The following is a 27,789-nucleotide window of genomic DNA, read 5'->3' on the forward strand; positions in this document are numbered from 1 at the left end:
ATTCATTATAGAAACGTGAATGCTGATAACTTATTACATCCCTTCTGTCTGACTAGAAGAACAGAAGTTGCAAAACAGAAGCAATAAGGAATTTAAGAAAAATGAAAGTGAATCTAAAAGAAAAACAGAACAAGTTATTTGAATGATATAGGAAACATCTTATAATTTTATTAGTTACTAGATGTGTTCAAAATGAAAGTACAGTAGGTGATAGGAAGTATTTTTGCTGACATAATTTTAATTACTGAAAGAAGAACTTCATCTGTAAACTGACTTTTTTATTGTAGTTTAAACATTTAATAAAGTGAGTCACTTAGAACACTAAGTGGTGGAAAACACTGGAAGAGCGAGGTCTTTCTTCACTGAAGAAAATTGAAAGCTAATAACATTTTTAAAGAATGATGAGAAAACTTTATGGTGAATCACGATGACTTCATACATCTTCAGGAACTAAACATTTATTAAGCTAACTTGTATTAGTTTAAAAATTGTGTGTTTTTATTCTGTAGAAAGTTATTTTTTAAAATAATTACAGGTGCAAAGCTCTTCTGGATCGGGGGCTATGTATTGTACAATTATGGACTTTGATATTTTGTTTCATTTCTTTTCAGCTTCTTCAACTTCTGGACAGCCAAGCCAGTATTTAGAAATAGGTCTTGGGTAGGCAGGAGATACCATATCCACCATCTTTGTCAGAAGGTTAACCCGATAATATTGATCTTAAAAACAAAAGAACAAATATTTGTGTGTCATTAAAATTCCATTCTGTCATAGGATATATCACATTTAATCATACTTGAAACTCTAATGACTCTGACTAATGCTGATATTAAGAAAATATGCCTTCATCCATCCATCCATTTTCCAACCCACTGAATCCGAACACAGGGTCACGGGGGTCTGCTGGAGCCAATCCCAGCCAACACAGGGCACAAGGCAGGAACCAATCCCGGGCAAGGTGCCAACCCACCGCAGATATGCCTTCATTTAAAGTGTTTTTTCTATCCCTTTCATGTAAAGTAAGAAAAAAAAATGAAACCACTTTGAGTCTGAGCAGGTGTGCTTCTGGACTGAAGTATTAGCTCTTTCTATCAGCTACCCCTGTTTTGAAATGAGAATGCTGTAAAAACTGTTTTGGTGTCTTAGCTTTACATTTTTAAAGGCAGTTTAAGAATCTACACCCATATTTGATAAAAACATCTCTGTACATTAAGGTAAAAACTAAAGGTGTAGGATAATTAAACCTTTAATACTGAGACTTTTTCTCTTCAAGTTCTAGCTGTATATCTGAGTGCAAACTTCAAGCCAGTGAAGCCCATGTCACATTAGGTGACTTTTTCAGTGATTTACAGTTGAGTATAATCGACTAATGTGATATACCCAATGAGTGAGACCAACTAGTCTGCAACTAACTATGATATAATCAAACCTGTTTAATTTTCTCATTAGTTGGGGTGTAGGCTGTATGTGCAGGAGTACTGAAAACCTATGAATGCTCATCAAGAAGTACAATGTATAAAATGTAGTGACGAGGCATAAGGAACATGTGTGTTGTGAACCTCACAAATAGAAGAGAAGCTCATTTGTCTGATGTCTTATGTTTTATATAATAATAATAATAATAATAAATATACTAAACAGAATGGGTAAAAAAGAAGAAAAATGGCGGCTGAATGCACCACAGGTATTAACCGTTCACATAGCTTTGTCAGACAGCACAGGAGCTGTGAACCTCACAAACAGAAGAGAAACTCATCTGTTTGATGTCTTGCATTTTACATACCATAACTGAATGGAAAAAAAGAATTAAAGGACAGAGATTGCTGCCGAACCTGCTGCAGCTGTTAACCCTTAGCACAGCTCTGTCTGGGAACATGCTTTTAGCTGTCTGAAAAAGGAGTGAACACAAATGTGCTGGAAGGTCTGTAAATATAACATGGGCTGCAATTTTCAGTCATGTAATTGGACATGGTGCCGCAAGGAGATCAACAGCTGCAGTTAGCAAATCTGACATACTCCACAACAAAAAGTTGCATAAATGTGACATTGGCTTAAGAGAAGCAAATAGAGTGCTGATCTGTTTTAAGTTCTTCACCCCTTTTTGTTTTATTTTTTCCATTTCTTTTGGATGGACCATAAGAATGGAGGTATAACTTGGCCAGGATAGTGTTCTGTTTCTGTTCCAGTCGGGATGCCCAGATAATGGATGGACAAGGGGATGAATGGATACATTTTGTCCCCCATCACGAGACATGGCCATGCTCTCCCAGCTGGAGCCCAGTCTCTACACCCATAGGGTTGCCTAGGAATTGTAGTATGGAATGGCAACCCTGTCGAAGTCCTTGGGTGCTGCTGTAAAGAAAGCATCTCCCTACAGTATATCAGGGACTTTCCATATGAGCCGGAAATGCTTTTGGCATACAATACCATGAGATTAGAAGTGCTCTCGGGTCCACCATAAAAGGAGGCATCTCGTCTTACTCGGGGAGTCGTATTTGGGAGAAAACTAGATGATGCTCACAGAGGAGAAACAAAAGGGAGACGGATGGGCTTTATTGGTTGTTGGTATGGTGCTGGACTGATTTGTTACTATGATAAGGTGCTGTTATCAAATAAATAATAATTTTGTTTTATCTTGAATTTGTGTGTGGCTGAGTGTCTGGTGTTTGAGCTGTGGGTGCCCCCTAGTGCTCACAATACTTATAACTAACATAAATTGTAAGTGGGCATTTTTTACACTGCAGTATCTATTCTTTATTGGGTTGAGATCAATACTTTGACAGGGGCTTTCCTAAACATTGGGGTTTCACTTATGGTAAACACAGCACTTTAGTGTAAGCCAAGACAGGTCCGCTTAGACTGTATGAAAAAAAAAATATTTTACAGTCTGAGAAGTCTGTTTTATTTTAGATTTGACTAAATTAGATATAATGCAAAGGGGAAATGTAGATGTATACGGTAGCAGAAACATAAAAAAACAAAGGTAGAAACTCACAGGACAAGTAATATAATCAATCAATCAATAGATAGGTTAATAATAAATAAACAAATAAATGTAAGAAAAACTCATTCCTTTAGTCTTGCCATAGATGTAAGGCCATTGATTTCCTGTTGCATGCTTCATTTGTGAATTGTGAATTTCCCATTGGGATTAATAAAGTATCTATCTATCTATCTATCTATCTATCTATCTATCTATCTATCTATCTATCTATCTATCTATCTATCTATCTATCTATCTATCTATCATTTAGCGAGCCAGAGGCAATCATGGTGTGCCATTGTGACTAAGAGTTTGTAGCATGACATCCTGAGTGACTAACTAATACTCCAAGAAAATCGAATAGGTCTTATTTTGTCTTAAGGTATACGGTTCGGCTCTGTATGTAAAGTAGTGGAGAACCATGAGCCACAAGTACAATCCGTATAATGTACCTACTAGGAATAAGAATTGTGGATGTTTTAGACTATCAAACAGAAGATAGGCTCATCTGATGTTTAGTGTTTTACATACCACATGTAATAGCCAAAATGCATGGATTGGCATCCTGACTGGGATGAAGGGTGTTCCTTTACCTAGCCAAGAAGCCATTATGGAAGGAAGATGTAAATGGGTGCATATCCTGGCCAAGATGAGTCCTGTTGCCTGTTCAAGTCAGGAAGAATATGTAGCGGATCGACTGGGGGAAGCTGCTTGCCAGGACGAGTATGAGAGGTGGCAGTACTCCTCTGGTCTGCCTCCAGTTTGGACACCCACATTGCCAAAGGAAGGCAGCCCTGCTGGGTTACCTGGGGGCTACCAGGGGTGCTGCAGGGAGATGACTTTTATGGCAGTTCCACCTGACCCAGAAGTGCTTCCTGGGTACAATGTTCTGGAACAGGAACTACTCCCAGGTCCAACATAAACGGAGCAACCCCACCTTCTTTCTCCAAGTGGGAGCTGGGAGTGGAGTCAGGCATAGCTCACCTGGCAGGAGTGGAGGAATAAGCAAAAAACTTAATAAGGAAGGAGAATTGGTTATGAAGAACCTCTGAAAAGGTATTTATTAGAATAAAAGTACTTTATTTGAGCCTGGGACTGTGTTGGTGCACTTGTGTCTGGGGTTTGAGGCTCTGTGGTTCTCCCTACAGTACACAGATAACAGAATGGAATAAATGAAAAAAGGGGTAGAGAAGGCAGCTGAACTTGACATGCCTTGAAAGCATTTATACTACACCGGCTTTGTCCAGCAGCATGTTATTGGCCAGCAGTAGAAATTGGCCATCAGTGGTTAGTGGAAATGTGTAACTATGCTGGAAAGTCATCACAGGGTCTTGCAATTTGTCATTCCCAGAAATTGCTATTTGTGTCATTTGAAATACTTAGGCAACATGCTCAGCAACTGCAGTCATCCAAGTTTGACGTTCCTTCCAACTAGAACTCCGGTAATGTGCTTCCAGCTTTAGTGATTTCTTCACAACTAGATGTCCTTCTTATATAGATGTCAGGTTTGGTTACTGTGCTTTGGGTAGATTTTAATACCTAAAAGACTTTTTCTATTTTAAATAAACATATGATGAAGTTGTATATAACATTCTTTTGATGTTATGTTTCTTTAGGTTTTTTCAAAAATTGATGTTTTAAACTGAAACTCGTGAGAAAAAAAATCACATCGTTGTTGAAACAAAATAGCTTAAAAGAGATTGCAAATGGCCTTTTTCTGTTTTTTGTTTATAATGTGGGAAAAAAAATCTTTTCATTATAATTTTTTTGTGTTAGTCAATGGCACACAAGCTAATATAAATACATTAAAATTACATTGTGACATTATAACATTTGAAAAAGGTATGAAATGCTTTTTAAAATCAATCTGTGACTGTATTTCTGGAAATATCAGGTCACAGTGAGACAGTAAAGTCCTCAGATACCTCTTTCCACTAATTCAAAACACAGTACAATACAAAGCTATGAATATGGTAGATATTTTTAAAGTCCTAGGATCAGTGGAAGTGTAAGTTGGAGAATTAGATGCAGAGACAACCCCCAGAGTGCAGTGTGGATGGAACAGTTGGAAGAAGGAGTATTGTGTGATTGAAGAGTTATGGTGAAGGTTAAAGGTAAGGTTATCAAGACAGTAGTAAGACCAGCCATGATGTATGGAGCTGAGACACGGGCAGGAAAGGCAGTGCAGGAGAAGAAGCTGGATGTGGCAGAATTGAGAATGTTGAGATGGATGTGTGGAGTTACAACAACAAAAGTGGGAGGAGTATCTAAAACGTACAGAAAAGTAGGTTGAAGTGGTATGGACATGAGGTGAGCAGATACAATAGAATATGTGGGCAAAAGAGCGATGGGAATGGAAGTACAGGGGAAGAGAAAGCGAGGGAAGCCAAAGTGGAGGTGGATGGATAAAGTAAAAAAAAGATCTGAAGGCAAGGAAGTAAAGGACCGAGCTATATTTAGAAGGTCGATCAAGCACATCAACCCCACATAAAAATGGGAACAAATGAAGTGGAGGAAGATAACGGAATGCTTTGCTAATGTAAAGGTCTTATCATTCTGGCTGCTCTGTCTAAACACTGAAACTTTAACCTGTCAGTCATAGGATTGTGAGATTCATTTAATTAAAAAAAAATAAAGATGGTGGAAGGGAGACTAAGAATAAAATACATTTTCACAGTATAATAAAGTACCTCTTTTTGTAATTAGAATTCATAAGGTGAAGCTGAAATTAACTCTTTTGTAAGTCAATGATCTTTTACAAAAAAATTGAAGCTATTAAGGGTGTGTATTTTTCTAAAGACATGAAAGTTATAGGAATGGTAATCTAATTTCCAAATTGCATAACCTCAGATTTAAAATGAGTGCATTCTGATCATCTATGCTACTGTATGAGGAATGTAACCACCTGTGTCCGATTTTATTAGCACTGTTGACTTTTTCTCACCTTGTACAGTATACTGAAAATGGAGCAACCTACATGTGAGAATGGCAGAAGCAGTAGAAACAAAGAACACCATTATCACTTACGAGAAATCCATCCGACTGAAAAAGACACCTAACATTATTATGCATCTTGATGTTATTCTGATAGATCTGTTTTTAGCAGGTGTCTTTTTGCAAAATGCTCCACAATACTTAATTCTAAAAAAGTGCTTTGTGTTAAGTGACTCCATTCTCTACATGCAGTGTTTCAGTGAAACAAGCTGCATAAATACTTATGTGAGCAAACAGGATTTACTTCATGATTTAAATAGAAACAGAAAACTCCACATGCAGCATAAACTAACATTTAATGGGGAATTCACTAGATGCTTTTTTGGTAAGAGGATTTTACTAGAGAAAAACATCTTTTAGAAACTGTGCTCGAACAAGCACAAGTATAAATCTGTGCCCTGGGTTTAGTTATAGATTGGTTGATTAAGTATTTTGTACATATTTTTCAGCTGCAACAGTACAAAAGGCAGCTTAAAAACATCTTCTTCCAGCACTCTCCATGGTTTAATAATAAGAAATGTTCCTAATATTTTATCTTAATCACAAATTCCATTAAATATGATTACCTTTAATGAAGAAGAACACATTCTGAATAGGCTGGCATACATCCACCATCCTTGATGCCCAGTCTTGATCTGTATAGAGAAGGTCAAGGAATTCCAAGTAATCATATCCACTATAGTCATGGTCACGCTGCTGCTTCTGCTGCTGTTGCTGTTGCTGCTGCCGCCTCTGCTGCTTCCAGGGCTGTTTCTTATTCCTGTTACGACTTTGACTGTCCTGATTTTGCTTTCGATTTTGATTTTGGAAGCGGGGCATCCATGAAAAACCCAGATCCTCTTCAATTAAATCATCATAAAGAAAACTGTCAATAAATGATCTCTGCTTCCTCATTTTCCTGTTTTTGTAAGATTGCCTTTGTCTTCCTTTGGAACGCCTTCTGGAGCTTGATGTTTGGGACTTAGGTGTCACATAGAGCCGCCCGGCCATCACAGCATCCACTGGTCCAGGAATACCAATCCAGTCTCTACTGATCAAACGAGGGCTTGTAGAGGAGGTGTGAACTGTGAAGTGACAGGAGACAAGAATGATTAATGAAGAGCAGTGGTGATCTGAGGAATAAAATAATAAGGAGAGAGGATGGAATATGGACAAAACATTGTCATTAGGTGATTTTTTAGATAGATAGATAGATAGATAGATAGATAGATAGATAGATAGATAGATAGATAGATAGATAGATAGATAGATAGATTTATTTGTCTCCAAGGGAAATTATTTTTTTTGCCAAAGCTCATTAAATAATAAATAATTCAATAAATAAATGATATTATTATGTTATGATGAACATCAACCTCTTCTCAATCACACATCACAATGACCAAAAAGAAAAAAAATGAAAAAGAAGAAAACTTGGCAGCCACAGTCACAGTGATGCATTATGCAGACATATTGCTGTTAGTATAAAGGAGCCCCAATAGCATTTCTTGACACACCTGTTGAATAATTCATTGACTGAAAGTCCTCATTGAGTGTGTCAGAGAAAAGATGTACAGCATTGTTCATAATGGGACTAAGTTTTGTTTTAATTCTCTCCTTCACTCATTCTCTCCTTCACACATTCCAGAGTGCATCCCATTTTCTGAGGCTGCCTTTTTAAACAGCTTATTGATTTGGTGGGCTTCTCTTGAAGTGATGTTACCTTCACAATACACCACAGCATAGAAAATTGCACAGACCGAAAGATCTAAACTATCTACATTAATGTAGCACAGCAATGTTCTACTCAGTTACATCAAAATAGACAAAGACAAAAAACAAACACGCAGAAAAGATTTAACATTTTCACAAAAGCTTGACATATTTATATTATTCAAAAACATTCCATTCATAGCCCTAATACTTTTCTACCTGTAATGCCAGTCAGTCAGTCGTTTTCTAGCCCACTTTGACCTGAACAGGGTCGCGGGGGCTGCTGGAACCTATCTCAGCTAGCATAGAGCACAAGGCTGGAACAAACTGCAAAACTGCTGTTTGTATTTAGAATTTCCTTATTATTATTCCAATTTAGATTATTATCAGCGTGAGTTCTTAAGATATTTATGTTCAGTTGATATTTCTACATCCTGTCTCAAAACTTTGAGCAGTGAAACACGCAGGATCAAATATTGTCTCTCTAGTGTTTTTTTTTACATTGAAACATGATGTTTATTATTTCAATTTTCTTTACAGTCCACTTGTCATAGTTTTGCCAGGGTCCTGCCCCTAGTGTCTCTTTAGTTTAACTTTTCAAGTTTGTTATGTTTTGTTTATTATTTTGTTTTTTTTTCTATGTAAATGTTTTTTAAATTCATATGTTTGATATTTTGTTATTGATTAATTATTTTTTTGGTTTTAACATTACTTTTCAATGGTTCTTCTTCTTTGTTTGGGAGCTCCCGCTAGGGGTTGCCAAAGCAGATCATCTTCTTCTATACCTTTCTGACCTCTGCATCTTGTTCTGTTACACCCATCACCTGCATGTCCTCTCTCACCACATCGATAAACCTTCGCTTAGGCTTTTCTCTTTTTCTCTAACCCGGCAGCTCTATCCTTAGCATCCTTCTCCCAATATACCCAGCATCTCTCCTCTGCACAAGTCCAAACCAATGCAATCTCGCCTCTCTGACGTTGTCTCCCAACCGTCCAACTTAAGCTGACCCTCTAATGTACGTTTTTCTAATTCTATCCATCCTTGTCACACCCAATGCAAATCTTCTTAGCATCTTTAACTCTGCTACCTCCATCTTGGTCTCCTGCTTTCTGGTCAGTGCCACCGTCTTCAACCCATATAACATAGCTGGTCTCACTACCGTCCTATAGACCTTTTCTTTCACTCTTGCTGATATCCGTCTGTCACAAATAACTCCTGGCACTCTTCTCCACCCATTCCACCCTGCCTGCACTCTCTTCCACAATCCCCATTACTCTGTACTGTTGATCCCAAGTATTTAAACTCATCCACCTTTGCCAACTCTACTCCCTGCATGCTCACCATTCCACTGACCTCCCTCTCATTTACACACATGTATTCTGTCTTGTTCCTATTGACCTTAATTTCTCTCCTCTCTAGAGCATATCTCCACCTCTCCAGGGTCTCATCAACCTGCTCCCTACTATTGCTACAGATCACAATGTCATCAGCAAACATCATAGTCCACGGGGACTCCTGTCTAATCTCGTCTGTCAACCTGTCCATCACCATTGCAAATAAGAAAGGGCTCAGAGCTGATCCCTGATGTAATCCCAACTCCAACTTGAATGCATCCGTCACTCCTACCGCACACCTCACCACGGTCACACTTCCCTCGTACATATCCTGTACAACTCTTACGTACTTCTCTGCCACTTCCAACTTCCTCATACAATACCACAGTTCCTCTCGAGGCACCCTGTCATATGCTTTCTCCAGATCCACAAAGACGCAATACAACTCCTTCTGGCCTTCTCTATATTTCTCCATCAACACCCACAGAGCAAACATTACTTTTTTATTACTTTTTAATGGTTAAGAATGTTAATTTAGTTTGTATTTTTCAGTTTGTAATTTAGGCTCAAGGGGGCAGGACTTCCTGATGCCTCAGCTGTGTAGCTTATCCAAGGCCTATTCAATGGCTCAGCATGCCTCAGGCAGATTCTGAGGCATTGGCTTCCCCTGTTCATGTTGTTTAAATCCCTTTATGTGTTCTTTTTAAATTCTATATTTTCTAAGTGGAGCTATTATTTTTAAGAATTATGCTCTCACTTCTAGTTTTTGATTGTTGATTTACAGGTTTGGTTTAGTTTCGCTTTTTTGTTTGCCGATTTCTTTAGGCAACATTTACCGTATTTATCCGTGTACCAAGTGCATATTTTTTCCCAAAAATTAGCATTAGAAAATCAGGTGCGCGTCATACACGAGGAAATTTTTTTCTGTAATGTTTACTTCTTCTGCTTGGGCTCTCTCTGCGCGCTCTCTCGCGCTAGCTCTCTCTCGCTCGTTCTTTCGTCATGCAACAAAAACAGAAGGACATTTCGCGGAAAACGTGCCCTAAACTCTTCCTATACAATCACAACGCACGTCGTACATGGGGCAAATTTTTTTCATGATTTTCTTTGTAAAAATTAGGGTGCGCGTCTTACACGAGGGTGCGTGGTACACGAGTAAATACGGTATTATTTAACTCTGTTTTCTTAATGGTTATTGTATTTTTTGTTAATTTTTGATACTTTTCACATTTTGAGAGTTCTAGTTTTAATATCTTTAATATTCTTTAATTTTTCTTTGTCTTATTAATGAACATTTTCCCTATTATGACTAAGAATCCCAAAGCATGTAAGTCCTGAGCAGTTCCAAAACTGTCCACTATAGAGTGAAATCCTGTCAAAATACCCTGCCTTGAATCTCTCTATTATAAAAAAAAAATCCTGCAGAGAAACAGTAGGGCGTCGAGACGTGATCTTCACGTTAAGATCACGGAAGACACTTAAAAGCCCCATGAGACTAAAGAGATTGGCCATGGAGCGTCTTGCGGGGACCTTAAAAATGAGACTTTGTGCCAAGAGATTGACCCAGGACCGTCTCGCAATGACATAGAACATGAGATTCTTGCAAGACACGCCCTACTTACAACCAAATAAGAGCACGGACAGCAACACACTCAGTCGTGTTTTGGCTTGGAGCACACACAGATCCAGGCCTCTCAGCACGTATAAAGCGTATAAGGACAATACGTTATAGGTGAAACGTAGCCGACTAAGCAAAGAAGAAAGCAGCATGGAGAAAAGAGACTCAAAAGCATTGGAGAGACAAAAAAGAAAAAGAATAATCTAGGTGCAAATTCAGAAAATAAGGAAAGTAATTATCAGCCCGGAACAAGTGGAATTAAAAAAAAAGCACGTCCAATCCGGATGTTGGTGCTATACACATGCAGAGCAATTTAGAGATTATGAAGGTAATGAAATTCGAAAGGCTCAAAAAAAAAAAAACGCTGCAATACACATGTGGAGAAAGTTAAAGAATATCCATCCATCCATCCATTTTCCAACCCGCTGAATCTGAACACAGGGTCATGGGGGTCTGATGGAGCCAATCCAAGCCAACACAGGGCACAAGGCAGGAACCAATCCTGGGCAGGGTGCCAACCCACCACAGGACACACACAAACACACCAAGCACACACTAGGGCCAATTTAGAATCGCCAATCCACCTAACCAGCATGTCTTTGGACTGTGGGAGGAAACCAGAGTGACCAGAGGAAACCCACACAGACACGGGGAGAATATGCAAACTCCACGCAGGGAGGACCCGGGAAGCAAACCCAGGTCCCGAGGTCTCCCAACTGCGAGGCAGCAGCGCTACCCACTGCGCCACCATGCCACCGTTAAAGAATATGAAAGTAGGAAAATTAGAAAGTATAAAAAAAAGAAAGTAAAGATTGCAGCAGCGCAAACAAATGGAAATTATTACTCGAAAAAGGGAAAATAATCACCACGGACCAGGGGCCTCATGTATAAACGGTGCGTACGCACAGAAATGTTGCATACGAATGTTTCCACGCTCAAATTGCGATGTATAAAACCTAAACTTGGCGTAAAGCCACGCACATTTCCATGGTAACTCATACCTTGGCGTACGCAGTTTCTCTGCTCGGTTTTGCAGACTGGCGGCACCCAGCGTCAAAGCAGTGCTACTGTTCCTGTGTGATCACCCTTTCTTTCTTAGCTCCACATTCCTGACGCGGCTTTATAAATACACTGAAATTAACTGCATATTGTTTATTAGTGTAATGCATCTGATTGTAATTAACCTGTAGCAATATAATGGTCCAGGGAATAGCCATAGTATTCCAAATACCATAACTGCTTTAGCGTTGTTATGCTCACTGCATCTTGTTCTTCTTTTTGCTGCTCCCATTAAGGGTTGCCACTGCGGATCATCTTTTTCCATATTACTCTCACTGCACCACTCGGAGTATTTATATCACTGTATCTGAGTGTGAATCACAGCAGCAGCTGATCGGAAAGAGAATTATCGGTATACAGTTTCAAGTACACACTACCTCAACCACGGCAAAAAGCGTCAAGGCCTTTCCTGTACGGACCTCGCGTTTCAGAAACAGTTTCATCCCAAGAACTATAAACGCACTCAATCAGTCCATCAAGTGCTCCTTGTAGAACTGTTTGTACTTATAAGTACAATTACCTCACTGTAAACTTGCACTACAGTTATAATATTGCACAACCTGCGCTACTTTATAAAGCGCGTATGATGACAATATCATTTTTAAGATGAAATGCAGCAAAATATGTTGCTTATAGTATACAGATAAAACTTTAACTTCATTTAAATAATATGCATTGTTAATAATTAAACATGTGAGGACACGGTGCCGCAGCGTATAGCTGGTTCACGGATAGCTCCTGCCTTGCGCTGTATTATTGCTGGTGCTGACGCGACACTGGAAGGATAGACGGATAGAATAATTAAACATGTACTACGAAGATATTTCAATGTTCCTTAAAAGTTTTGAAGAATCGGCGTTCTAACCTTACAGATGGCTTAACATCTATTACAGAGCTGATTGTGTGGCGATTGGGTATTTGGAGAAAGAAAAGTATGTTTGAAAGAGACAGTACTTCTGTAATAAATTATTTCATCGAAGGTCGCACATGGCGCAGCAAGCCTCTTGCGTGAGATATGAACAATCACTGCGCCACCGTGTTCCCATGTTTAATAACATGCTTTCATTGCTATCATCATGAAAAAGATATCACATATACATCTCAGTATTTTAATTATTCAGAGAGCTGTAATATCTCGAATGTAATGGATTCTGTGTCCTGTCAGAGAAAGAGAAAGAACGGAAGCACGTAGTGATTCACACACATAGAGCACATAGAAGATCAAATACAGAACAAAGCATTTAACGTGCTACTTGAGAAACTAGTAAAATAAACGATTTTAAGATGAAGTTTATGATGTTCTACTTTAATGGCAAAATAAACTACGTGATTAAAGTGGAAATGTCGAGATTAAAGTTGACATTTCGTGCTTTTTTCCCACTGTGTGCCTATTTGTTTTGTCTGTATCCTAATAAGCTTTCATATGACACTCAGACGGTGGGCTACGACTCGCCTTTTCACGGCAACTTTGATATGTGATTTCTTTTTTATTTCGGGCACTGTGCGACTTTGTGAACTTGGATCTTTCGAGTTTCTCCGACACTCTGTCACTCGATCAACTTTCTTTTGTTGATTATACCACTGTTTAAACCAACAAATAGTACGTTTTTCCTTTGCCTCCACTTCGTATTCACTGAAATTCTTATATTTTCCCCTGTGCTTTTCCCATTGTCTTTTCACAGAAGGCTATTTATATTGATTTGCATATTCAAAGAGGCGTAATTCTGGGAGGAGTTGGGGCGGGACAGAAGGCGCATGCACGTACTTTTTTGGAAGAACGTGAAATTTTGCGTGCGCACAGATTCCTGCATCTGGATTTTTCTGTGCGTACGCACAATCCCGCTTTTGTGCTTACGCCATGTTATAGTGTGAGTTCTACGCACGCCGTTATACATGAGGCCCCAGGTGTCAGTGAAACAAAAGCAGGATAAAGCAAGGTCAGAAATAAAAGTAGAAAACAAAGTAAAACATCATAAAGAGGTTAAAAAACAATGGGGCCAAACACATGCAGAGCAGGTTAGAGATAATGAGAACTGGAATTCAAAAGACTCAAAAAATACGTAGGCGCGAAACACATGCAGAGCAAGATACAGAATATGAAAGCAGAAAAAAATGACAGTGTCAAAACAAAGAAAGTAAATATTGCATTAGTGCAAAGTAAGTGAAATAATTACTCGGAGAAATAACGAAAAGGTGAATAGAGATCGAATATATGGACACAGGTGATATGTCAGAAGTATGTAAATATTGTAAGGCTTTGAAGTTTAAGTCAAGAGAATTTCAAAAACGGTGTTTACTTCACATGCATTTACTGTATTGGTTACTTTGCAAAAAAAATTATTAACTGCTGATGATGTCAATTGTTTTGTCTGTGCTGAAATTCCAAACAGAGAAACCCATCCTCAATTATGGTACAAAGTCATTAAACACATGTCTCACTGACCTCATTAAAAAGATTCAGCACATTGGGACTCGAAAGATTCCAAATATTGTTTTTACAGAAGTTCAGAAATAAAAGTGAAACTAATGAAATAACAACAATTCAAAGAAAAAAAAATCTTAAAAGTGTGTATCCGGAAAAACAAAAACGGGGTTGGCGCGTGAAGCGAGCAGGGGCTGAAGCCCCCTATTCTTTATAAAATAAAAGATTTATTCTTTACTGAAATGCCCTGATATACATGAAGTCTCATAGAGCACAAAAAAGAGAAAAAAGGAGTTGCCAAATGGCAATCCCCAGTGAACAAGTTCCAAAAAACACACTCCAGAAATCAGAATCAGACAAAAATCCAATAAATGACAAATGCATACAAAAAATTGCAAAGAAACAGTTAACAAACATCCAAGCACATTCAATATGAACCACCAGGAACTGTGGGAAACCGTCAACTTTATAGGGCTGAGGCCACTCCCTGGCAGTGATGGGCTTGTGGTCCTGCCTCTTGGGAAACCACCCACAAAACACATGGAACATAACAAAGTATGTATAGATAAACATAAATAAGTAAATAATAATATTAACATAAACAAATGAATTGAAATTGAACAAAAAAAGACATCAAATGACTTTGATTTCCAGACAGTGAGGTGGGGTGGGGAATCCTTGCTAAAACGTAACCATCCCTTTCTCAAAGGAATTTAAGTGTTTGTAGACTCCCAGGAGTATTATTCACTAATTATTTTATTGGTTGGGGTTCTGTTTAGCGTTTTGTAACTAATTTTATAAGATTCATATTTACCATTTTGTGACTTTTTGGTTATGACTCTAGTCAGCTGTTATGGGTGTGATCATTTGGGTCAAAATCTCAACACCTATTATGGAGAGGAGTTAAAGCGATCATGTTTTTGACCATTCTGACTTTACGGATAAATTCTCAGAGACAATCTAGCATTTACTGAACTTAGTGGTTTGATTTCCCAGTTACGATTCAAGCATGTTTTTTGACAGTCGTATTTCCTAGTCCTCTGCCTAAACACTGTCTCTTTTCTATCCAACGTGGTACAATAATAATGTTCCTACTTTTCATTGATCCTTTTCATTCTTGAATAAAAAAGACTAAATGAGAATGTAATGCAAGTTCTCAAAGTTTTCAAAAACATTAATAAATTATATAAAACAGATGAGCTTGGTGGACTGAATATTCTCAGTTTCGTTACATTTTAATTAAATAAGTCTATACTATTCAAGCAGCACTCAAGTGAGGATTGGGGAAGAGGTTACCCATTGTTCTAAATGTATTTTCTAATCTGTTCTGTGTATTTTGTGAACTTTTTTTCCCTTTACCCAATAACTCTATGCACCAAATATGTAGATCCAGCAAGTTGGTTATTTGTTACACATTGACCTACCATGAAAAAGGGAGGAAAAAATGTCATCCCATCCATCGAAGTGCAGACTGGCATAGTAAGAGAACAGTGCAGATGGTTCCTTTTCTGTGCATTCTTTTTGTGAGGGCTGATTTCTGAAAGCATATTCATAGTAGTAGTCACCTGTGGTTGAAACAAGCACATATACCATGTTTGCATTCCAAGCCTGATGGTTATTGCCAATTTGTTGAATTTTCTCACATCAGTATATTTGCCTCTTTTTGAGACTCTGCTTGTGTTTTCATTCATAATCTGTTTTATAGTTTCTGTTAGCATTAGTCAGTAGGGAAGTTAGACATTCACCCACATGCATACAAGCACACACAAAATGCTAGAACATTCATACTGTACACATCCCAGTTTCCTAAGGCAGAACCTTTAAAGAAGTAGACTTTCTCCTTCGAGTAATAGTTGGTTGCTGGTAAGGCAAATGCTGCATCCACATTATTTGGGATACCAGAGAATCCGGATGAAATCTTTCTGGGATACCCAGGGTCCAAAACCCCATCGTCAAAACGCCAGTATTCCTTGTCCTGCCATAAATGTAAAAAAGAAAAATTCTGAAAACATGCCCTTTTCAAGAGTTTTAAAGTGGTTTATCAGATACAAGATCCTCACCTCCATCTTGCGGTGTAGTGCCTCCTTTGCATATAGTCTGGGATTTATTTCATCAGTTAACACATTTCTAGTGCATTGTACCCTTTATTCATTATTCAGTTTAGAGTCTTACATTAATAGTTTTGAGATACATTATGTCCTTTTTATTCCAAACTTTCTATAAATGCTTTGATTTAAGTGCAGCCAAAAAAGCATAAGGAGAGTAAAGCAAGTATCAAAACAGTAAGAATCAGAAATGGTTGCAGGTAGTTCAGGAGCTAAAACAAAACTCACTTGTTAAGCAAGCTATGAGCTAAAGTCTAAAACTATGACTTTGAATGTATTTTCTCAATAATTCTATTCTTTTGCGCGTTCTCTGATTTCAATCATGAAGTACTTGCCTACATGTCTTTGGTGACAACTGACAGTTTTTTATAATAATCTGCAATGTTGTTGACACCTATTGGGGTACTGACAGAAAAGTTCCTTGGATTTGGTTCATTGCTTGCAGAACCAATACTATGACACTATTTCAGTGATTGCTGAATTGTGCGTTACACTCGAGAATTTATTTTTACATATTTTTCTACCAACCCTTTCCATGTCAGCCTGAAGTAACCTGCACAAACATATGATTTAACAATCCAAATCCACTACTGAAATGCATACGGCAGGTCTTCTCTCAAGCATGCATACAGATAACAGAACTGAAAAATTAAGTAAAATGTGCACTGGACTCATCTAACTTTGTTTACCTCTTCTATAATGAGAGTGCACAAACAAGTATTGGGGCTACTTTTATGTGTGCCACACTGTGTAAACAGTATGGATACCTATTAACAAGATGCTTGACCTTATATATATGATAACTGTGATGATGTCACACACCATGGCATGTGTTGCCCACACATTTAGCATAATGCAGTGTCAAAACTGAAATGTCACAAAATGGCTGCAAATCACCAGTATTAATTAAATATAAACAGAATTAAAACAGTATGAAGTAGTACAATTTCCTCTGGAATCCTGACAGTATAAACAGAAATGTCAACTATTTTCTACTTCTTTAAGTAAGAATTATAGTCAGAAATAAACCTTGCATTGTTAGGTTAAAATCTCTTATTAACATAAAGTTGGCTTCAAAAGAATAAAACTGCCTGACATTGTACTGTATATAATGAAAGCTCTGCAGCCAGCCTTTTATCTGTGTGTGACGCCATCAGTCTATTGCTATTTAAGATGGTGGCACAGTAGTGTTGGTGTTCAAGTGTTTGGATAAATACAAAACCTTCATGATTGTACTCTCACTTTGTTTTGGCCAGGGCACTGTTTACCAACCTGTGGGCTGTGGTGGCATTGCAGGAGGGCCATGGCCAACCCTGGACAAAACAACCTTCCCTCACACCACTCCGATAATTGCATTTGATTCCCAGGAGATACAGCAACTGGATTGCAGGAGATCCTGGACTACCTCCTCAACCCCCATTATGACGATCGTGCTTGATTCATCAAGGAGGAAAAGCATTGATGATCACTCTTGATTCATGTAATGCTCTGGCGAGCAAGCAGGACCTTCCCACCTTGCTTTGATGATCACTCTAAATTCATGGAGGGGGACATCTCCCACCAGAGATCCCTCCCACCCATTTGGTTACGCTAAGTTCAGCCTGGTGTGTCGGGCACACACTGGCATGTCAAAAACTGAGCTGTGACTGGGTTAGAGTATCCTCTTGCAAGCTTGGTTTTTGACCCTTTATGTGAGTCTTTTAAACATGATATCAGGTCTTTGGTTCTCTTAATCTTTTTTGGTAGTTTGACTCCTGTAAACATAAAGACAATAATTAACCCACTTCTTTGAACTCTTTTTGTCTCATGCTCAATTCTCATATCTAATAAGTCAGTGTACACTCCTCATTTGCATTGGGTTTACATCAATAAGAAGCAATTATTATGACTTTCTTCAGAATGAATACACTTTAAATTCTTAAAAGAGTAGTCAAGGAAAGACACAATGACTGAGTGATTAAGAAACTACAAAATGGGTTTAATTCTGGTCTCAATCACTTTCTGTGTACAGTATTTATTCCCGTGAGTTATTGCCTCAAAGATGTTTATGTTAAGTTGATTGATGGCCTAGTATAGAAGTATATGTGAGGCTACATCCACATTATTATGTTCTCATTTATTAAAAGCATTTTTTCTCCATCCATACTAGTATTTTCACATTGCTTATAAAAGTACTTCCATCTGCACTAAAATGACCAAAAACACATATGACGCAGTCATCCGCCTACACTGAGCATGTGCACAGCATAGACCTGTTACCCAATACTGGCAATCCTTGAATGGATGGCAACACCTCTGGCTACCTTGCGACCATTAAATTAATTGCCTTTTGTGCATGTATGCAGCATTCAAAGTCTACAAAAACTAATTTAGATACATACATGTAAGCAACACAATAAGCGCCATAAAAACAACTCTCATGTCTGCTGTTTTAGAATATGGTTTTACTTCCATGAAGTGTGACAAATCAAGGAATAAGATGTTATAATGAACAAGATCCAATCAGGGATGGTTTCACGTGATTGTCACAAAGACATCAGACCCTGATTAGAGCCTACATTTTTGAAAGGCTGTGTTTTTACCCATCCAAACCACAATGCTGAGGCTGCTTTTTCAGAAGTATATGGCACTGGAGGGCATTTTCAGAAGTCTCCATTTTTGCAGGTTGAAAACGGCCGGGTAGTGTGGATAAAAGGTAAAAATTGAAAATAATGTCTATGTTTTTACTTGAAAACATAGTAATGTGGTTGGGGCCTGACTGTGCCCTGTGATGGTTCCTGCTTGCAAACAGTGCTGTCAGGATATGTTAGGGCTCCACAGGAGCCCATGATCTAAATGACTCATGGTAACCAACAGACTATGTAAATTCCTTCCTTCCATTATTCAACCCGCTATATCCTAACTACAGGGTCACAGGGGTCTGCTGGAGCCAATCCCAGCCAATACAGGGCGCAAGGCAGGAAACATACCCTGGGCAGGGTGCCAGCCCACTGCAGACTATGTAAATTCACTTCTATAAAATATATTGGTAAACAGATTTATATATTATCAGGGTACTATCCATATTACTAACCGAGAATGCTAAACCGGATGATGGACGCAGGCACATCCGGCAATGGGCCGTAGCTGCAAAAAGACGAACTGCGCAGGCGCAAAAAGAGTCCGCGAGAGTCGGCTGAGGAGCCGAGAAAGGCGGACAAAAGAGGGCGAGAGAGGCGGATGAGGAGAAAGGCGGACAAAAGAGGGCGAGACATGAGTGCGATCCTCCTTAATACTTATACATATTTCGCACGCTGAGGAACAAACAAGTCATGCATACATGGTCACGGGTACAAAACGATTCGGATCGGATAACGGGACCAAACACACGAACACGAATGAAACAAAAAGAATACACGGCGGCGCATACAACGCGCTTCGGAAAATACGTCAGAAAAAATGTCTCGGGTCAAAAAACGCAAAACTCAAGTAACCCCGTTACAGAGACGTGCCCAAATGAAAAGACACATTGAACGTAGATGCATACAGCGCGCGTCTCAAAGTGCTGCATCGAAACAAACACGATTTCAAAAGAAAGAGCTCGCGTCTCAGACATACAAAAAAGGAAGCAAAGCAACGCGCATATGACCGGCCAGAAAACAAGCAAACAAGACTCCAAAAGCAGAAAGCTCAACTGACCGACATACAAAAACGGACAAGGCACGATACAAACAATGCACGACATAGAGTGAAACGGACTTTACGCAAAGCGGAGGCGAATCAATTAAATATCAAAAATAGCGCGTCACAAATAATGGACATGCAACAACGCAGCACTCAAACACCACAAGCAAAACATGTTAACGGCAGCGAAGGCTACAACGGGCTTCTCACACAGCACAGGCAAATCGATTACAGCACCAAAACAACACGTCCCAAATACTACACATGCAACAACGCGCCTCTCAAACGGCACAAGCAAAACATACACCAGGAAAATTCATTCGGATTAATAAATGTCATTTGCAATCATTGTCATTCAGTTCACTTCCCTGAAGAAACAACTGGCAATACAAGTAATACATTTACACGTTGTTGTCAAAAGGGTCAAATTAGACTGCCTCCTTTACATTCATATCCTGAATTTCTACAGAAGCTTCTAACTGACGATGTACCTGAAAGTGAAATCTTTATCAACTGCATTAGATCCTACAAATCGGTATCCACTATGAACATTAACGGTGGCACTGCACGTGACATCCGTCTTGAAAAAATGTTGTTTATTGATGAATGTACAATGGCATGAAGTCACTTACTCAACACCATTCATAAACTTCTACAAACATTTATGAATAATAATATTCGATTTGGAGGAAAGGTACTTTTATGAGGAGGAGATTTTAGACAGTGATTAGCTATTCTTTCAGATGCCATGCACTCAGCTATTGTTCAGTGCACCTTAAAATACGCAGACAATTGGCATTGCTTTCAAAAGATACAGTTAGTAAAAAAGATACGATGTCCAGAACCATATCATAACAATTACTTATTACAACTGAGAGATGGTACACTCACCAATACAGATGGACTTCACTCACATATTATTACAATTCCTCAAGCCTTTATCTGCGACGACTTAGTTACAGAGAGATTTGGAACAGCAATCTCATTAGACCAAATGCCCCTTTTAACACAACGCACTATATTATGTCCAAAAAATATTAATGTGGAAAACATAAATACCCAAGTCATTCCATTACTTCCTGGAGAGACACAACTCTTTCTAAGCTCTGACAAACTTGACTCTGATCACAACAATAACCATCTTCATTGACCTTACAAGTTCTGAGCTGGAATTACCTTTTACACTTAAACGGCGTGTACAAAGAAATTTTCCAATAAACCTTTACACTGTGCCACACACTTTATTGTTTGCTTTCTATTTGCATCATCTACACCTTCACACTATTCTATACCTCATTCATACATCACGCTCTTTGTCATTCCCAACACCAGGGGTTGGCGAGCGAAGCGAGCAGGGGGCGGAGCCCCCTAGTGTTAACTATATAACATAAAACAGTAAATTTAGGTTCAGAAAATTAAAAACTGAATGGTCAAGCAGTCAGTCTTTTCGTATTTTGCCTGGATCCATTTTCAGAACTGAGATGGCACAGGATTGTATGAATGTGTTTTTTTAGACATTAACTGCAACTAGATAAAAGGGAAGATGTCCATTTAGAAAGATCTATCAGTGAGAAGGAGAGAAGAGTGAGACTTGTGAGACATTGAACAATCAAATTGCTATGCCAATATAATCCTACCTTAAAGATGTAGGTCTTGCCTTGGCAGTTGATACGTGTGAAGGCTGCATCAACAGGCCCTTCAATTCCCCACACATCTTTGATCATCTTTGGGTACCCTGGTTTCACTGCTTTTTTATCTAGCTCATAGAAATACTCCCCTGTACCAAGAAAGAATAAGCACAAAGGCAGGTGGTGTTACAGAAACAATCACTGTACCTTTCTGGGTTATGGGAATATTACTTAGCCCAAAAGGATAAGCTGGTGGTTTCCTGCTCTGCAGCTAGACTTCATATCTATAAATCCAGATGGACATGAACCTGTGATCAGCACAAACCCATTGCAATATGAACACTGAAAACTTGAGAGGATACAGTATATCTAGCATTGCAAGCTTTCTTGTGAGGTTTTCTTACTCTTACAGCTCTGCAAATCTCCAAATACTATAATAAATAAACATTTTCTCACCAGTACTAGTGACTGATAAAGAATCCCCTGCGCCATAACCTTTACTCATTTTTGTTTTAATCAAGCAGTTCAACTAATGCTTTATAGTCATTTCATTGGCAAAATAAGCAGGTATTTCCTTTTGCTTATTAGGGTGGCAAATGTCCTTATGATGATTTTAAGGGCCTAAAATACTAATATGCTTTACGACAGATACAAAACATCCCCTTTATCAATGCTCCCAATGATGCTGATTTGTGTGCACCTTCTGACACTCCCCCACCACTAACTTTGTCTGTCTCACCTCGGAAAGCATAAATTGATCCATCCTTCATTTGAGTAAAAGCATCAAAGGGATTTCCATTGCATGTTGTCTCTTGTGTATCAGGCAATACTGGAAAGTATTCTTTTGGTTTGACAGTGGTTGTGGTTTGTGGAAAGGAGAAATTGGGAGTAATTTCCGAATTTGGCTGTTTTGAACTATTACTGAAAGAGAAGGGCTTCGGGGACAAAGATGGAGCAATTTCAGAAGAGGCATCTGTATCGTTGTAGTCATAGTCATCCTCTGAGACATGGAACACATCTCCACGGGTAACTGTGAGCAAAACAGCAGATTCAGGAAGGTTTACATGCAAACTCCAAAAATTCAACAGTGGTTTTTTTTTATCATTTTAAATCAGGCTTTATATATTACATTACAGAGAATACATTTCAAGCTTACAAGAAATACTATATCTTATTAAAATCAAGAAATTATAACATTCCTGATAGACAGATAGATAGACATGGAAGTCACTATTAGATAGATAGATAGATAGATAGATAGATAGATAGATAGATAGATAGATAGATAGATAGATAGATAGATAGATAGATAGATAGATAGATAGATAGATAGATAGATAGATAGATAGATAGATAGATAGATAGATAGGTTTAAATGTTTTATTTGTCTCAAAAGGAAATTTAGCTATTTAAAGAGGCTCAAGAAATATAGAAAAATTCTGACTAAGCTAAAGATGAATTTAAGTACTATGAAGTGATCACTCAAAGATATCAAGGTACCCTAAAATTAAGCAAAGGTTCACCATACTTATGCTGACTCAAATGAAGAGACGGTATTTTTTGGTAGAGGACCACAAAATGAGACATGATCAAAGATAGACTAAAATCAAAACCACAAGTTAAACCCAGCTTTCAATTCGACAAAAAACAAATTGGAAAATTGTGGTCAAAAAACATTTCCAAAATTTCCTTGGCCTAAGAGAAAAAAAGAAGTTAGCTACAAACACTGATAGGAAGAGTTGCCAGTGTAAACCTTTAAACGTGTCAGTCACTGATGGCAGATCATGAATTCTGAGGCTACACCCACAAGAACCAGGAAGCCATACCTTGACAAAGGGCTTCCAAAATGACGGTGCCCATAACTAAACAAAACAGCATCAGAATGGCACAAAATTTTTTCAACAATGTTAGATCATTTTTTTTATGCAAAAACCAACGCAATATCTGTAATTATCATAGTCCAAAACATCATGAGGGATGATTAAAAAGGATAAAAGTTCTAAGGCAATGAAAATTTAAGAAAAAAAATTCTAATTGTTATAATATTCAATTAACTGGAGACAACGTTAATAAAAGTCTCATAAATTTTTAAGAACCTATAAGCCACCGTCACACTGCATGACTTTTCCAAAGATTTTCCAGTCACAGCAAGTTATAGACAGTCACAGCATCTGTTTGATTTAATTAGTTTTATACTGTGATAGTTGATCTGATATCCCATGGCTCTGTTGTTCCTGGAATAACATCAGAATGCTGCTTTTGTTCCAGGACAGTCATTCATCTTCAACCAATCAGTTGTAAACTTTGTCATTAATGTGACAAAGAAGGGACTTTATGCTGGAAGTCACATAAGCTTCCATTTATTAATAAATGATTTAAAGCCTGGATAGCTTGGAAACTGAAATGATGACAGATTGTGAATAAAACATACTCTTTTTTATTCAAATGGAGAATTTTTCATGTTTTTTTGTGCAGTTCCTGATTTGCATTTAAAGATGATCTAATTCTTTTTTTTTTTTTTACATTTATATAGCGCTTTTCTCACTACTCAAAGCACTCTCTGCACAGGGAGGACCTAGGAAGCGAACCCACAATCTCCTTACTGCAAAGCAGCAGCACTACCACTGCGCCACCTGTGAGGATGATTGATGGAAGGGCAATGATTTTCCTGGAACAACAACTCTGATGTAATTCTAGGAACAACAGAAATCCAAGGGTATCAGATTGTCAGTAGGGGACAGGCTTAATGGCTCAGTCATAGCACTCTGCAACTTGCTGCAACAAAATCACACAGATTTTATTTTAACTTCTAATAACCTCTCAGCCAGTAGTTCAGTACATGAAATGTTTTAATTAAATAGAGAGATGCATTAAAACTTGAACTATAAAAACACAACACCATGACAGAATAGCTGCAGGTAAAGGAAATGTCTCTCTATTATAAAAATAAATCTTGGGAAGAGAGACGAGACATGATTTTCTCAGAGAGACACTTTCAAGTCCTGCGAGACGAGACATCGCATTAGCGCAAACAAACGGAAATTATTACTCGGTGAAGAGATCAAATATATTGTTTGGATTTAAACTTTAGGTCCGGAGACTTGTAGGTCATCTTAATTCATGTTGTCATCAGGGAAAAGTAGTGTTTCTTCGCAATGAAGAGGCGTATCTGTGAGAAATAAAAGATGAGATTGTTGTTGTCCCCGGAACGTCTCGTGGGGACTTTTAACATGTGATTCTTTCAAGTCACGCCCTACTTACAACCTTTTTCAAATAAGATCACGGTCATATAACCTCTCAGTCGTTTAAAGGCTTTTATCAGACACACGTCCTGTGCTCTCAGCTCTTATAAATTTTATCAGGACGCTAATTTTATCAGGACGCTACTAGATGACACGTCAACGAATAAGCAAAGAAGAAAGAGCAGCACGTCAAAAAGAGACCCAAAAGCATTGGAGAGAAAAAGGGGGTGGGGGGGTTGGTGAGCATAATGAGCAGGGAGCAAAGCCCCCTAGTTATTTATAAATGCAAGATGAACAACGTTTATTTTGGGGTGACAACATTCTCATTCTGAATATTAGGTTACATTGTCTATTAATTTCTTTTCGTTTGTCTTTGAATTTCTCATTGTTTTGATTTTTTACATTGATAAAATAAAAACAGAGCAGCGGAGATGAGAATCCCCAGACCAGGAGGTAACATAATGAGTCAGAGAAGAGGTCAGTACAAAAGAGTAAATAAGAAAATCAGCTGTAAAAATGCTAAGATAGATAGATAGATAGATAGATAGATAGATAGATAGATAGATAGATAGATAGATAGATAGATAGATAGATAGATAGATAGATAGATAGATAGATAGATAGATAGATAGATAGATAGATAGATAGATAGACTTTATTAATCCCAAAGCAAACAAAGTAATGAATTTAGAAATAAAAAGTAAAACTTTTTGTAAAAAAAAATCACAACACACACATCTGTATTTTAGAAAAAAAACCTAAAATAAGGATATCCTTAAACATGTACTGCCATCTTAAACAATGATTACACAATGATATCACACAATGCTACGCTGCTGTTAAAGTGATAACAACTGCTGCAACTGTTAAATACATCATGGCTGTGCCCATGAAATTTGAGTATAAAATGGCAGTACTTGTGAAGAAGATCCATACTAAATAAGTGGTGTTATGATGTAATGGCTCGCCCTGCCCAGGGTTTGTTTCCTGCCTTGCGCCCTGTGTTGGCTGGGATTGGCTCCAGCAGACCTCCGTGACCCTGTAGTTAGGATATAGTGGGTTGGATAATGGATGGATGGATGGATGATGTAATGGTTATAGTAATAAATAACAAAAAATATATAATGAATCTCAACCAATTATGTCTGGAACAATTTTATGTAACAAAAAATGATGATTCATTTGCTTGTTAATAATATTTCCTTATTGTGTCTGTTTAAAGTAGCTTTTATTGATTTTGTTGATTTTTCTGGTTTAGTTATTTATTAAAAATTTTAGTTGTTTCTTTATTGATTTTTTGTAAACTAATTAAATAAAAAAGTTTTCTGTTTGTTTTGGACTTCCAATTCTGGGAACATGTTCTATCAGTCCTGTAGTTTAATGTAGATGTGTGTAAGGTTTGCAGAACTAATAAGTTTTCTGGATTTTGGTTATGTACTGCTATGTAGTACTTGCTGACAATGTAATTTGAGACCTACTGGTAAGCAAAAACTGGGAATCATGAGATAAACTACAGACACTAGAAGTACCTTTGGTCGTACAAGCTGTATCATAGTCTACACAGCAGCTCTGGTAGTACTTGCACATGGAGTCACACTGGCACTTCTTCTGTAACTCAAATCCCAAATTGCAGCGTCCATCACAAGAATCTACAGAGAAGAGAAACAAGCCAACAATCATTAAAAATAGCAAAACCCACATTTTCCTAACACAGTTAAAAAGATGCCAGAAAGATTCACCTAAATCAGATACCCCACATGTGTTATTCAATTTTAAGAATAAGAAATGAAGTGGATTCCAATTTAATGTATCAAAAGAATAAGGAACACGAATGATCCATAGACAAGGTATGAATTCTCGAAAGTATTCTTGTTTTGAATTTGCTTATTCCATGCTGGGTTGTGGAGAGCTGGAGTTTTTCTTGGCAGGAATAGGAACAGAAATAATGACAATCAGTTAGAAGTCACACTCCATTTACAGGGCCAGTTCAGAGTCATCAATTAAAAAAACACTCTTGAGTTTGGGATAAAGCAGAAAACCAGAATACCTAGAGAAAAACACAGTAAATATAGTGAGAGAATATGCAGTTCCACACAGTCAGTAACCAAGTTAATTGGAGATGGGATGGCACAAGTGTTTGTGCTGCTGACTTTTGGATCCCATGTCCTGGATTCAGTTGCTATTTGTGTCCCTTTTGCTTTTTTTCCCTGAGTGGGTTTTTCTTCGGGTACACAAGTTTTCCTCCTACATTCCAAAAACATATGTGAAATAGTGAGTGGCAATTTTAAATTATTCCTGCGTGAGTGTGAGTCTTGGTGCATGCCTGAATTGGCTCTGCAGTGGACTGCCATTCTGTCCAAGGCTGGTTCCTGCCTTGTTGCAATGAGTCGGAATACCTTTATAGAGATTTGAGATATGTTTGTATACTTGACGTTATGAGGTAGCAGTGCTAACCATAGTGCCACCATGCTTCCTAGTAAGAATACACACAGTTCTTAAATAAATTGAGTCCTCCTATTTTGGTTAATAGTATGGAGTTCTTGGACTCACTATTAACCTTAAAGTTAATTTTGGACTTACCTTCCACAGCAAGTGCTCCTAACTGAAAAACAAGGAGAACAGCAATTTCTAGCTTCATGCTGGATATCCCTCAAAGGTGTTTTGAACACAACAGTGTTTCTTACAGTAGACCCCCAGCCCCCAAAGTGTAGCAACAAGACACTCAATGCCATTCACCTCAGTTCTGTTTACTTAAACTGCTGGTATGGATCTCCTTTTAATGGTTAACCAAAAGGGTTGTCTCATAGAGGTGAGGTGTTTATGAGAAGTGGACACGGGCAGTGTTTAAAAACCAGAGCAGAAAATGCAACAAACCAAATGGGAACAATTTTAAAAGAGAGGTCAGCAAGTACAAGATGTGATAAAGATGCAGCAAAGATTCAGGCATTACCTGAAGACTGCATGTTGTAGTAACGTGTGACCTCCGCACCTAAAGCTGAGTGAGACCACAGAGTACACAGCCTGTGAGAACCAAATCCTGTTACACCT

At 38.1% G+C, this 27,789-nt stretch overlaps 1 protein-coding gene across 1 annotated transcript; it reads right to left on the reverse strand.

Moving 5' to 3' along the window:
- Positions 1-134: 134 nt before the first annotated feature.
- Positions 135-27,488, reverse strand: vtna (vitronectin a). The gene is made up of 8 exons (XM_028806755.2): positions 27,322-27,488; positions 26,271-26,390; positions 22,239-22,529; positions 21,509-21,648; positions 15,922-16,078; positions 15,528-15,668; positions 6,544-7,041; positions 135-719 (listed from the first exon to the last, which is right to left on the reverse strand). Exons 1-8 carry the CDS (start codon positions 27,377-27,379, stop codon positions 598-600), a joined length of 1,527 nt encoding a protein of 508 aa, XP_028662588.1. The 5' UTR covers positions 27,380-27,488; the 3' UTR covers positions 135-597.
- Positions 27,489-27,789: the final 301 nt, after the last annotated feature.

This window comes from Erpetoichthys calabaricus, chromosome 8, assembly GCF_900747795.2.
Source record: "Erpetoichthys calabaricus chromosome 8, fErpCal1.3, whole genome shotgun sequence".
In the NCBI taxonomy this organism is placed as follows: Eukaryota; Metazoa; Chordata; class Cladistia; order Polypteriformes; family Polypteridae; genus Erpetoichthys; species Erpetoichthys calabaricus.